The sequence below is a fragment of the Anopheles arabiensis genome, chromosome 3 (genome assembly GCF_016920715.1).
Source record: "Anopheles arabiensis isolate DONGOLA chromosome 3, AaraD3, whole genome shotgun sequence".
Lineage (NCBI taxonomy): Eukaryota > Metazoa > Arthropoda > Insecta > Diptera > Culicidae > Anopheles > Anopheles arabiensis.
Genome location: NC_053518.1, coordinates 27578395 through 27592665, shown reverse-complemented (window position 1 = coordinate 27592665; position 14271 = coordinate 27578395). Strand labels below are relative to the sequence as shown.

The 14271-nt window shown below is 42.9% G+C and overlaps 1 protein-coding gene and 1 long non-coding RNA gene across 2 annotated transcripts; one reads left to right on the top strand and one right to left on the bottom strand.

Annotated features, from left to right (window-relative positions):
• Nucleotides 1–6442: 6442 nt before the first annotated feature.
• Nucleotides 6443–7324, bottom strand: LOC120903086. The gene is made up of 3 exons (XR_005739533.1): nucleotides 6981–7324; nucleotides 6846–6916; nucleotides 6443–6757 (listed from the first exon to the last, which is right to left on the bottom strand). It is a non-coding gene; the product is annotated as an uncharacterized LOC120903086 (long non-coding RNA).
• A 3247-nt stretch (nucleotides 7325–10571) lies between these two features.
• Nucleotides 10572–11470, top strand: LOC120901426. Its single transcript, XM_040309373.1, has 2 exons — nucleotides 10572–10780; nucleotides 10853–11470. Exon 2 carries the CDS (start codon nucleotides 10853–10855, stop codon nucleotides 11216–11218), a length of 366 nt encoding a protein of 121 aa, XP_040165307.1. The 5' UTR covers nucleotides 10572–10780; the 3' UTR covers nucleotides 11219–11470.
• The last annotated feature ends 2801 nt before the right edge of the window (nucleotides 11471–14271 follow it).

Genomic DNA, 14271 nt, shown 5'->3' with positions numbered 1-14271 from the left:
TATACCTGCCCGTGAAGAAACGGAACCGAGCAGTATCTTAATTCTCGCTGACAACCGAGAGAGACATTGTAAACCGTTCCGTTGACTACGGGCTCTTTAGCCGCCCGTGTGTATGCCTATGTGACCGGACCTTTCCGGCGGCGTTATCTTAATGGGCCATAGGTTCTATGGAGGTTTTGTTTGGCATTCGTCGGTAGCACAAGCACCCGGCGGTCAACAAGAACCCAGAAGCTAGCCGCAGCTAACTTCTGTGTTTACTGGTGGTTGTTTTGCTTTTGTTCGTTTTTTAAAGATGTTCTCAGGTATCAGCTGCGTGAGAGCTGCTTCTCTAGTGGCGGTGTGTCTTGGGTTGACAATCACGATCACCCAGAACCTGGCACCTATCGGGACTGTTTGGGGTGGTCCAAGCGGATTGTTGTGGTTTGTTGGTTTGTTGTTTGGACCGATGTATCGATAGTTTCCAAATGACGATTTACGATACCAAGCTGGATCGATGGGATACTTCATCGAATAAGAAATCAGGCTCAACTGCTTTTAAATAAGGGCTTCTTAAGACTTCAGAATTGGAGATTTAAAGAAGGACATGGAAAGCAAAAGTAGTTTTTTTTTATTCAGAGAGTAGAGTCTTTCGAAGATGATCTTCAAAGTGATCTACAGCTTAGAAAGAAATTCGTATTCCTGGCCCTAACTACACGCTTGGAGTATCCAAGGCAACAAATATTAAAATATTTTTTTTACTCATCATTGCACATGATTCATGATAGTCAAAATCGGTCAAATGACCTATGCAACTTAGAAAATCGACTTAAAAAGGCTCTTTTCTTGAAAGGACATAACATTTATCAAAAATTACAGGACATTGAAGATCTTCACACAAGCGAAATAATCGATCTTACGCAGACTTTAAATTAGAGTGACTTTTCTTTTCTTACCCAATCCAACCCAACACGATCGCCCCGATGATCCTCCCGTTACGAACAAAGAATCAACAAGCTTAACGCACCTAACATCCCGCACCGTCGGCAAGCAGGGCCAATCAAGCGACCTCCATTATCAGCGAAGCTCGTTGGGAAAACTCCCAAAAATTCAGTCAAACGCTCAAAACACATAACACGATACGTCGAAGGTAGTGATACCACACCGCCTGCAAACAACGTGGCAACCGCCCGAAGTCAACATTCTTTTTCTTCACCACAGTCTTCCCTCTAGCAAAACAGCGCAACTTGGGTGGCAATCCGACAAGTCCGGCACAAACCGGCCGAATAAGATAGAATATCTAAGCTACCGGCACGTAAAATGTAAAGCATTCGAGATCAATAAATTCGGCACCGCTGGTACGCCCGTACGCAAATGCTAATGGGTTTTTCCGTCCGAACTGAGGCGAGGGTGCCGGCCCACTGGAATCAAATAAAATTGTTATCAACTCAATTATGATAACGACCGATCGGGCGGGAGAATGAGTTTCTTGGACGGCGGGCAGCGGCGGCAGTGCTCAAGACACAAGACTTTGTTTGCTGGATCTTTCTGTGTCGATTCTTTGGAGTCGCTCGGTCTCCAGTCTCAAAGCCGAGGGTGATTCTTGTTAGCACTGTTTGGGCATTCAGAAGAATGGCTGGACCGGGTATGTGTTGCGACCAGAGAGGCCACTTGAAGCTTTATCGGAATCGGCTTCTGTTAGCCGGGAGCTTATCCTTTGCTGTTTGTTGTTGCAGCTCCCTGAAAGGCTCGCCGATAAGGGTAAATATTTATTAGCACTGAGCGGATTCCCATGCCCTCCTCCAGGTGTCCAGGTTCCGATCGCCGGGTTGCTTCGGAGGTGTGTGCATGTGTAAACGCGGAAGCTTTCGTGCTAACAAGATTTCCCATCCAACATTTCGTGGTAGGTCTCGGAACGGTGCCCAGGATGAAGACTCAAGGACCTCCAACTCCACTCGGCATCGTTTAGTAGCCTTTGCTTTCAATCATGCCGCTTTATTGCTTTATTTATAGCGCCTTTAGGTGATGCATTCAGCAAGAGTGCTGCTTAATCGCGTTCCCGCAGGAAGCAGAAATGCTCATGCAGCAATCGAATGCCGTACCACACCGGGGATGATGATGATAAGAGGAGAGCTTATGCGAGAGTTGTGCAAAAAGACAAAAACATCTTCGAAATGGGTTTTATAAATCCACTGCTACTTCCAGCGACGAGCCACACCGGTGGCTGTCACGAACCGGAGCAGCCTGATTTGAATTTTAAATGATCTTTCTGGGTATACCTTTCAGGGTATAGTGTAAAGGCGATTCGAACGCGGAATTGGGTATTTATATTTTGGTTTTTTTTTTGTACGTTTGGGCCTCCGCTTTGCCGATGGGTGAATTCAATTTGTTCGCAATTTCATGAACAGGAATGTGTCGTGTCGTCGCCCCCCCAAGGGGGGAAATCGAATGCGTTGACGATTATCGTTCAGTTCGCGCGAGCGCCAAAGTGTTTGCGTGCGGTTGGCGGCATTGGAATTAAGGATAAATGATTGCCTGTCGATTGAGATGGGTAAGTTTGCGCAATTAAATCGATGATGGAAGGTAGGAACACGCAGAGGTGTTGTCAGGTTGCTGCTAAATGAGTTTGAGGCGTTTGGGAAGCTTGGTAGGAATGGTTTCCAGTGTTTGCAAGGTGCTGGATGTAACGATCGATTTAAATCTGAAACGTAATTTGCATGGTAATTTAATGCTCCTGTCAAATTTTAGTGTATTGGTTTTGACAGCTTCATTGTAGGAGGGATATTGAGTGTTTTGTGATTCGTGAAAGATAAATACTCTTTAGATTCAAATTTCGGGATTTTATTAAAGAATTATTTTAATTTGTATATGAATTATGCTCAGCCTGCTGTCTCATTATACATTAATTGTGGATTTTGGGGTTCTTTCTTCTGTCATGGAAGTTCTTGGGTATCCTCTTACAAAACCGCCTTTTATTCCTTTTAATCTTCCATTAAGCTCTCATAATCTCTACACCAAAAATGGTCTTTTCTCACCTGTTTCCTTCTTACATTATCGTCAAACACCCATGAAGTGTCTGTGTGCTTTTTCTCATAAATTCCACCCAACCCAACACACGCGAACCTTTCTCTGCCCATTCTCCCGTACAAAATCCAACATTAATCACTCTTCATTTTAATAATAACTTCCGATGACAAATAGCACATCGAGCGCATCGAAATCGCCCCCTTTTGCTAGAACGAAACGCTGCCTGGGAAGAAGGGTGTCTCCGGTCGAAGGAACAGGTCCTTGCCCGGGCTTACCGGCTCATCCTGACAACACGTGAATTACCTCGCTTCACGCGTCACGAGATTATTGTGCGTACCGCCGGGGAAGCAATGGAGGAGGACGGTCGGGCGAAGTGCTTATTTGATTTTTCCACCCACCCGGTAACTGAGAGGGATAATCAGTTGGACAAATCGCTTTTTGGGTTTTTTTTTATTACTAGTTTTCCTATTTGCTGAATATGTTCTGGCGTTGGCACCGAGACCGAGACGAACCGGGGTTGACGGGGTGACGATGACAATCTCTCCGTCTGCTCGAGCGGCAAAATTTATTGAAATCGACACCCCCAAATCCTACCATGTCCATACGTGCATTTCCCTTAGATGCTGCACAGTCTTCCCGGTGGCCGAAAAATAAATGGGGGACAACGGTCCTTTTTCCGGGCTGTCTAGTGTGCTGTCTGCCCTTCATATCCCAAACTCGCACACACAAACACACACACACATACATACACTTGTACGGCTGTATGTGCGATACACGTCGCATTGAACCGTATCCGAACTGTCGTTTTTCGGGTGGCATTGTCTACCGGATCCTTTGCTTTCGAAACGGAACTGACCCTTTTTTCGGAAGTGGTTCTTGGTACGATTCGTGCTCTGAATGATTTTCCGCCACCCCTCTGGTCCTCATGTGCTCCTCATGGGGGAGGGAAGGATGCTTTCCGGTTCGTTGCTGTCTGGAGAGGGTAAACGTTTTCCAATAAAATCTAATAAAAGTACACACTGGCAAAAGGATGCCAGGAGGGACAAACAGGGAACAAGTGTAGCCCGGCATGGGGGAACACGGTTCGTTGCTGAAGATGCAGAGTTTCGTTCGTCGACAAAGACATACACACACACACACACGTTCATGGTTGGGTTGAGTGGGTGGGTTTTTAGTAATTTTGAAAACGATCGCTATTAATATGTTTTTAATAAAATTCTAGCATAACAATAGAGACTGCTGTTTGAGATCGGCGGGTCAAAGCGGGAGTGGAAAAACGGACACGTCCAGACGAAGATATGGTTCGATGTTTCGCAGAGAGAGAAAGCGAGAAAGGCTTTGGAGATTGTACGGTTCTTGGACGAAGTGTGTAAAATCGCCGCCCGAATGTCACTTTCGGTGGAATAAATTGTAAAAATCTGAAGGGTGGTGTTACTATGTATGTTAATCGTATAAGGGGCAGTTGTTTCTTTGGAACACGTATAAACATTCCAAGGATGTTCTGTGAGGGTGAGGTGTGATAGAGATTATACTAAAGATATAATGGTAAATGTAAGAAACAAAGGAATAATAGAACAATATAAGGACAATGTTCATAAGAGTAAGTAAAATAGATAGGTTTTGTTCAAATTTCAAATCTTCTGTTACCTTAATCCAGCAGCGAAAGTTTCACTGAAGCAGTTGTCTAGGACGTAGTAAATAATAGATTACGCCTAAAGGTATGCAAGGATACTACACATTTTGGATCTAGTGCTTTAGCTACTAAAGCATATATAACGCCTAAAGTTATGCAAATATACTTAACTTTTTTGCTATAATATTCTACTTTTGTATCAGTTGCCATAACATAAATAAGTGATCAAAGTAGAAATGGGAATTATATTAGTTTAACTTTAAATTTTTGTTGTACAGCCCTCGTTGCAAACAATTGATAATAATAATAATAATAATAATAATAATAATAATAATAATAAAAATAATGCTAATCCATGATCATAATAATAATAAAAATAATAATAAACAAGTAAACTAATTTTAATAAAGTTTAGTAAATGTAGTTATTGTTTACTATTGATTTAAGTATAGGAATAAAATTCTATTAAAAACCCATTTTTTCACTTCTATTTTAAAATATAAGAACTCAAAATAGGTCGTACAAAGTTGCAACCTACGATGGTAATAAAACGATTCCCAAAATACAATACACACCACTAAAACACATTTCAGGCGTTCTTGTCCAGCTTCCCAACTTCCCAACCACCCCCATTAAACTGACCACAACGGGGTTTGTTGTCGCGCCAACAGTCAGCCCATCGGTTAAATAATAAAATGTGTCTATTTTTAACGCAAAATTCTACGAACGTACCGGGCCCTACAAAACACCCATTCGTCATCCGGCGGAATGAGACTGGTGCCATTGAATGGTGCGCACACGGTAATAAATTGTGCACACGGTCACAATAGCTAGCAGGAAGGGCACAAGGGGATGGAAAATTATTATCTCCTTATGATAAAACCGTTCTAAAGGTTCGGGGCGTCCCTTCTTTCTAACACCAGGGGCGAGGGGGAGTGTGGGGGTGCACAGTGGACAAGCTAATAAAAATTTTCATAACCTCACTGGTGGACGCGTCTAATAGTCGTCCCCGTCGTTGCCGTCGTTGTCGTCGTCATCGTTGTCGTAAAATTAATACAAAGATAAATGGCCAGCTCCTTGTTGGTGCAACTTCCTGCCCGGGGTGCAATATGTTGAAAGTCAGCGCAACGACAAGCATCATCATCATCATGATCATCATCATCTTCTACATGGTACAAGTACAAGTGCACGTGCACAAGCGCTTGGAGAGGAGTTCTTGTGACACGCTTTTTTTGTTGGTGTTGTTCCTGATGGGTATTTTGCTTCTAATCTCTTCACAGGATGGGACAGGAAAACACACAACCCTTGCGAGCGAGAATAATCAATAGCGGCCGGCCCCCTTCCTGCGACAGGCAGGAGGGTTCAAAATCCGGAGGTTATTAAATAAAAGTTAATTCGCCCTATCCGTTACACCGTTAAAGGCACAGGGTTCGAAAGGATCAATGAGTGTGCGAGCGTGGTGTGATGCTCAATAGGCTGAAGTTTGTAGAAGGTTAGGGCAAGCACGTGTTTACCACTTCTTTTCACCCCGCGTTCCTTCCATTCAATTGAGCAAACCGATAAACATGACTCCTGCTTCCTGCTAGTTGCAGCTGAGCGTTGCGAGGGGGTGTTTAGCCCTCCCATCAAACAAGTACCACGTGGAAGGAATATTGCACTTGCTCGTCTTGCATGTCTAGCACGACCAAAACAGCGAAACAATTATCCGTCCCCGCAGCACGATGCGGATGGGTTTGGGTGATGTTTTCCGGTACTTTTACAGCTTCTTGCAACCTGTCACTCTCCCAGTCCCACTGTTTTCCGTTCTTCCACCTTTATTTGCTTATTTACTTTTTTAATAAAATTCAGATTAGTTACGCGGTGGGTGTCGAGGTTGGTTTGGCCGTAAGGGAAGAAGCAATCCCCTTGCGCCAGCAGCTAGCGCAACAAGAGGAGTTGTGTTTAATATTTTGCCACTCGACACGGAGAGCAGATTCTCCCGCCTGTGTTTCTGGAACGGATGTGGTCGACTGAAAGGGGTGCTGCTGTGTATGGGGTGCGATGGGGTGGTACTTAGGATTTGGAAAAAGGGTCTGGTGAGTATTTGCATATGGTTTTTGCAATTAGTTTGCTCAGCGATGCCTGAAAGATGGACAAATTATTGTGTAAAGTGTGTGTTGTGTATGTGTGTTTTTTTTAACACTTTTTTCTTTTTGCCTTTTATAATTACTTTCTCTCTCCGGCAAGTGTTTTGTGGGGCAGCCGTTGATTCCCGTTTCTGGTTTAATGACCCATTTCCAGCTGTAAAAGGTTGTGCAGTGATGATGAAAAGATGGCAAGATTTTTATGTGTTCATATTCATTACTCTGTTTTAAAATCGGTGTTAATTTTTTAATGCACTGAGATACTGGGAATTTTCAGAGTTATGTCGGATTTAGAACTCATTTTCTCAACGCTTCAATTATGCTCTAATTATCGATCAGAGAAGAACAAGAGCGCACTTGGCAATAGTACGACACGCGCGGCGTTCAGATTACACCTTTTTTCGTATGAAAGTCATTCAAGACAGCGTTATTTTGATGAAACTTATTCGATGTTGTATAATTTCTCAAGAAAATGATGCTTAAAACACAAAATAACACTTTATATTTTGAAAATAACAACGAGAAACCCCGATTTGTTCACTTGTAATCTAAGTACTAAGACCAAAACGACAGTTGTCAAGAAAGTATCCATAGCATACTACGATATTTGGTACACCGAAGGTTAGTTGTACCAATTATGAACATACGGGAAAAAGGAATATTTTCGATGAAATTTAGATAGATTTTGAGTCGTTAAATAACTAATATTTAGCACCAAAATGATGATTTTGAGATAAAAATATGGTTAGGTGCTTGAAAATCGCTAATACCCTACAGTGTTGCTCTTAGCAAAATGGTAAGAGATACCATACATCTTGGCAACACATTTTCAAAGGGTGATATTTAACAAACGGAAGTGAGCAGTACGGAACTAATAAAGCACAAATGTGTTAAAATGATCATATTTGAAATAAAAAAAACTTCCGTGGTTTTAGAATGCAAATAGACTGTTTTAGAGCAAAAATAGTGTTCGTTATAAGCTATATAATTGGCGCTATAACCACAATTGGTACACTTACCCTAAAAACCCTAATTTGCAAGCGAAATATCACTGTTTGCTTGTGTTGTTGTGTTGCAAAATCTTTTCATCAGATGAGATTCGATCGCATCATCTGCGGTGTTACCGACTTCGGACTGGTCCATGAGATGATAGTGTTCAACGCCCGTTACGAGTAGACCATATTATGAATTTCAGATTAGAATCTTGTTTCGCATACAAGCATAAATTAATATGAAGCAAAAACTCGTTCAATTACTATATATTAAAAAAAATGACCAAAATGTCTTTCACAACAAATTACAAAAATTACGTTTTAGAGGAACATTTTATTTATTTACATTAAAGTTTCTGATTAAAGTTCAGGTTTAGCATCATGTTATATTTTACACAGTAAATAGTAAATTAAAAACAAAAATTAAGTTATACTTTACACCAACAAACAATGACATTTTTGAAGCTTCAATTTGAAGTTCAAGCAGCTCTTAACTTATCTAAATCTATTCCAATGAAGACGTTGGTTAAAGAGCGATACTTCTTTGTTTCCAATGTGTTTTATTGATTTTAGCACTTATCTATTTACCTCATCCATATCCCCCACCTCACTCCCATAAACGTCATGCCGCCAAGAAGACGGTAGATATCATCTTTCCCCGATTGCTACAAAACTTGATAACCCACTCAGGCCTTTCCTTACGCCACGTCTTATTCTAAGCCACACTACTTAAACACCCGCGCGCCCACTCAACGCGCCAAACAACCTGTATCGTTTTCATTAACGTCATTTTCTTTCGCAAACCAACGCTCGCTCCCCACCACCCCTGCCGGGAGGACCCCACCGAACGAACAAAAGGACACACGCCACGCCGTTTTCGCGCGCATGAATTGATCCACGCAATTGATGGTTAATAAAACGCATTTCCATCGGAATGTTCGCCTTTGAAAAGACGGTCGAATGGAGCAAGGAGGGCAGAAGGGGTAGCGAGGGAAGGGTAGGTTGGTTTGCGACAGGATGAAAGCGAACTTTTGTCGTTCACCCACCGGAAAAAGTGTGACTGCGCTTCCCTGTGTGTCTGTGTGTGTCAACGTAGGGTTGAGCCCGTCGGTTGAAGAAAACTTACCTTCACCATTTCGATTTCTCCATTTTCTTCCTGCTTCCTCCCCATAAGACACCCCGGGAGAAGCGAGAAGAAAATGGAGAACCGCTTCGCAAACAAAGCAAGCGAAAACTCCATTATCCCCGCAGGGCACGGCCGAAGCATGAAGCCGTGAGATGAACGCTTCTTGGCAGTCTTTGCTGTTGTGTTGTGCTGCACGCTTTCTTCTACCCCATTTTGCGCGAAACGCCTACATCCATCGCAGGAAAGGCTTTTATTCTGTGTGTTCTCTTCAGCACCACGGAGGGCAAGTAAACTCTGTCTATTGTTTGCCAGCGCATTGCACGGGGTACGGGCATCCTTTTTCTTCGTAATTTCCCGTCTTATCTCGTCACCCCATCATTCGGCAAGCCACCATTTTCCGCTGTGATTCCAGAAAGCCACTCAATAGACGAGAGCAGTAGGAAAGACGAGCAGTAGGCGCTGGAGGATAACGCCGTTTCATAGGCAAGCGGGCCGAGGCAATCCTTCTCGGCGGCCTCAAAGCACATCATCATCTTCGTCTTCATCTTTCTGTGTGGTATGATGGATCTGGGGAACAGGGAAATCGTCCTTTTGCTCTCCAACGTGCCATTTTCCCCGTTCCCCGTTTGTGGAAGTTTGTGCGGAATGTTCGCCTCCGTTCCGCGCTGCTGACAAAACGTGGAGGATGAACCTTCCACGGTAAGTAAAGTGTCGGTAGAAAGGCGCAGATATATCCTTTAACTCCGCCGAACCCTGAACGGGTAGAAAATGTATAGACACGCGAAACAGAAGCCTTTAAGCAATTGAGTTGAGAGTTCGGGGGGAAAATGGTTGAAAATGTTGAGTGAAAATTGAAACAACGCTACAATGGTGCTTCCCTTTTGCAAACGAGATTGAGAGGTGAGAGGAGATACAAAAATACAAAATTAGAGTAGAATGGTTTTACGTTTCAAACAGGCCCTTTGAGAAAGTGTGTCAATTGTGCTTAACTATTGTGCGGGTTTGTTTTCACAATTGAATTTTCATTCAGGGAAAAAGAAAAGGGAAAATTCCTGCGCATCATTCTGACGACTCAAACAGTGGGTGGTGGATACATAAATTCTACACTCTTTATTACTGGAAAAAGAGGTTGTTACTAGGAATGAGTTTTTCGATGTTGGAGCGTCTTCCTCAAAAGGACTTCAATTTCAAAAGCATTAAGCTTTGAATGTTCCTGATATGATATGAAACAACCAAAGACAATGAGATTCTCTTTTAATCCATTTAATAATTTAATCAACTTAATTGATTCGTAATCTCAGTTAGAGTAAGGTTATTTTATAAATCCCAAATGCACTTAAAATGCACAATTTCCATGCCATTTTCAATGCACCGTATTTCTTCTAACTGGTTACTAGCGCCATCTATTGGTTCACCATACGAAGTAAGTTGTCCAGGCTGAATTCACCAACATTTTGCCCTTCACACAGCGGATGCTACCCATGAGCAGCAAATTGGTTTATTTTATTTTCGTTATATGTTTTCTTGCCTTATTATTTTTTATTGAAAACATCCTAAATGTTATCAATTTCGTTTCATCAAAACAATTCATTCGATAAATAAATTTCATTTACAAAAATAAAATATATTTTTAATTACTTTATATGTCCGCACAGTCTCCCATGGTGATTGGTGGCGGCTGTCAAATCTGACCGCACGTAAACAAATTATTTTCCGGTCATCCAAACAAACTAAATTCGCTCTCCGTTCGGTGCCGGAATAAAACAACTTCAACACTCGTAAAAAGGTTATTTAAATAAAGGAAATCGATTGCTTTTAAAGGACAATCACAAAGCGTTCTGCGAAAAGCTTCGCCCTTACATCCACTGCCGGGCGAAAACTCTTCAAATCTCTTTACAAAAAGGTATAGAAAAAGCGCAAGCTTTCCTTCTGCATACAAAATGATTAAGCGCAACAATCGTTTCCCCATTTTCAGATGGTCGCCCCTAACTTTCACTCCCATCTCGCCCAGGTAGAGGTGTGCGAGGTGCAGTACAACATACGCGTGCTCAAGATGAAGGACTCGGTCCTGTTCTACATCGGCCAGGACAAGGCGGAAACGTTCGACGAGATGGCGGTAGCGATGCCGACCGCAAACAACGGCACGGAAGTGCTGGGCACGACCATTATCGGCCCACCGGACGGTAGCGGTGCGCAGGATCTGGCCCAGCGGCTGGCCAAAAGGCTCAAGAAACAGGTGTACCTGAGCCTTGGCTCGTCTGTCCCGAACGATCGTATCGTGCGGCCGTCGATCGAGAAGAAGATATTCGACGACATTAAAAACAATATCGAATGCTTTTGAAGCAGCGCAGGGATAGCAGCGTAGGAACCGCACGGAAACAGAATAACAGAGAGGGAGAGAGCCAGAGCCAGATAATACTACAACTCCATTACCTCAAGGGAGATGAGGGATCGCTTTTTATCTTATACTAGGGCGCGTGATTTTTTACATATATGCTTGCTAAAGATGATTGATCGGATTATTATGCTGTGCCGTATAATATTTTTTGAAAATAAATACAATCATAAGAAACGAATGACACTTCCCAGTAAACCTTGAGGCTTAAATGAGGCACTAAGCAGGAGACAACGATTCGACTCAATTAGCAGCCAGCCGTTCGAATCGATCGTTAAACAGCGTGTCAATAATAATACACTTTTACAGTGTCCAATCGAGCGCAACCGGGTTGTGGGCGGCGTTGTGTGTGCTACTACGGCTGATCTTACCGTTAGATCATAGCGCTGTTTGTGTGCTAAAAGCTTGAGCAGCAGTCGTCGGGTTACGTGAAAGTATGTGCTAAAATGCGGTCACTTTTGTTGTATCACAATGGCAAGGCGGGGGTTACATGTTACTGCCTCGAACCCAGTAGAAGAGACTGGCACAAGAGGTTAGACTTTTACCGAAATCCCCTTTCTCGAGCCATGTGATCAGATCAGCGTTTTCCCTTTTTTAACTCTCCCGTTGCTCAAACGCAAACATACAAACATAAAACCATCCAAAAACATTATTCCAGCTGACTTCCGAAGCAGAACGAAACATTACGATCATTTTCCACCGGCGCAAAACGTACATAACGAGCGCACTCGCGTATACCGGAGCATGGCACGGAGGAGTTAAGCATTTGACGGATCGCTCGAAACGAGATGTTAACGTAGTCGCGTGGCGGTTGGTGGCGACTTCACTTCCAGCTTCATACTCCAGCACTCAAATGCTTTGCAAATATAGGTCATAATTCAATTACTCCTTGGGCACATTTTGTTGAGCGATGGTAGCCTACGCTTGCGCACCGAGGCGAGGAACTGATGCGTGACCATTTCGGTTACGACTCCCGCGAGTCCGATTGCTCCGATGTTTGTGTGTGCCGTCATAGCCGTCGTCATGTTCGCCATTTAGGCTGCCACCACCGTTAATTATGATATTGCAGTGGGGGTGAAGAGTAATGACTAAATACTAACAGCAGTACACAGCAGATATCCCGCTTGTAATCTAACTAACGCTTAGATCAGAGCATGTGGCATGAGTTTTGAATACCACACAGCCATTTTCTCTATTCACTTGAAATGAATCCTCATCGCACGGATTATGTCACCGCAAGGGTTAAGGAGGTTTAATTGAGCCTGAAGAACAGGTGTGTGTGTGTGTGTGTGTGTGTGTGTGTGTGTGTGTGTGTGTGTGTGTGTGTGTGTGTGTGTGTGTGTGTGTGTGTGTGTGTGTGTGTGTGTGTGTGTGTGTGTGTGTGTGTGTGTGTGTGTGTGTGTGTGCCTCGACTGGAAGATGCATTCTGCAAAGTAGTAGCAAAAAGCACGCTACATCTTGCGCACTGAAAACGTATAGAAAGCGTAACGCCATGTGATTGTGGCGGGCAGAGTTTAGCGTAGAGGTGCCGTTTTGTGACAAAACACTACCAAAAGCAAAAGGGATAATGATCGTCACTTTGTAGCGGCTTATCTCTTTACATTGATCGTTTAATTGTTATTTAAACGGTGCTTGTGCGGTAATTACGTTTGGATAAAATGAAGAGTTTTATCAAATTGTGCATAAACGGTGCAGCGCCATCTGGATGGCAATGGTTTAATAGCATAACTTACGGCATAATTGCTTATTTGGTCGGAGAAACTGAACAAAACACTTGTTTTAATTTCTCGTTTGATTCTTCTTCTCTCTAACTCCTATGAATCCTACTAGAATATAAACAAAAATGAACAAAATGAAGAAATGTTCAGAATATCAGTTAATTTGTATAATGAGAGAAGGAACATTAAAAATGGATTAGAAACTGCAGGACATAAAGACGCAGATATAAATTATTGTCTAGTTAAGGATATACACATACGTATGTCAAGCAGATGTCTCTCTAGTTGGTCAGATTCAAGAATCCTCTAAAGCAGTGGTCTACAACATGTGGTCCGCGGACCATTTGAGGGCCGTAGCGTTAACAGAAATGGTCCGCGAAATAATTGATTTTTTGAAAGAAAAGCTTATTACAACACATATCGTGTATATTTAAACCTCATATAAGATTAAATTTTCAACAGGCATATCAAGATTTAAACACATTTGAGAAAAAAAAAACAACTTTGACCTAAGGCCACAACATATATGCTCTAAATATATGTGGGTCGCGGCAAATGTATTGTAAAAACCAAGTGGTCCGTGATCCTAAAAAAGATGGAGAGCACCGCTCGAAAGCCACTGGACGGTGACACTGGCCATGTCATGATATTGGGCGATGTTGGCGGTTGTACCCAAAAGAGTCATTAATTTCGCTGATTATTGCTTTCAAATTCAATTCCAGGCTAAGGAGGAACGAGAATTGTCAAGAAAGATATCCAAATATAAGAAATTTATTCGAACTGATTATATTTATTTGTCCCAATCAAACCAATGGGACGTTGTTCATTCACTCAGTTAAAATTTTATCTTAGAAAATTTATAACAAAAAAACGAATGATCTCCTCCATCACTTGATCGAAGCCTTTATGGGCCACCATGCGCCCCATCAGGAACTGGTCGTAAAGGTGTAATACTACCCAGCCCGCGCGTGCACCCATTAACCGAGTTAATATGGGTTGCAGCCTGCCCACTCCAATCTCTGCCCCACCAACGGTTTCACTTCCGACCTACCGAACCGTCCAGCGGGAAATGCAGCTTCCTCTCCCGTCGCGACTTATGCAACCGCGAATCAAGAAGCCGTTCCGCACGGAACGGGGAGGGAGGGCCCTCAATGCGTCCGAGATTTCTCATACGCACTCGCTTTCGCGCGTATCCCTTCAGTTGCGGGTTTTCTATTTCATTCCGTACGACGATCGACCCGTTTCGCACACGATCGGTGGTTTCCACATCTCGGGCGGTCG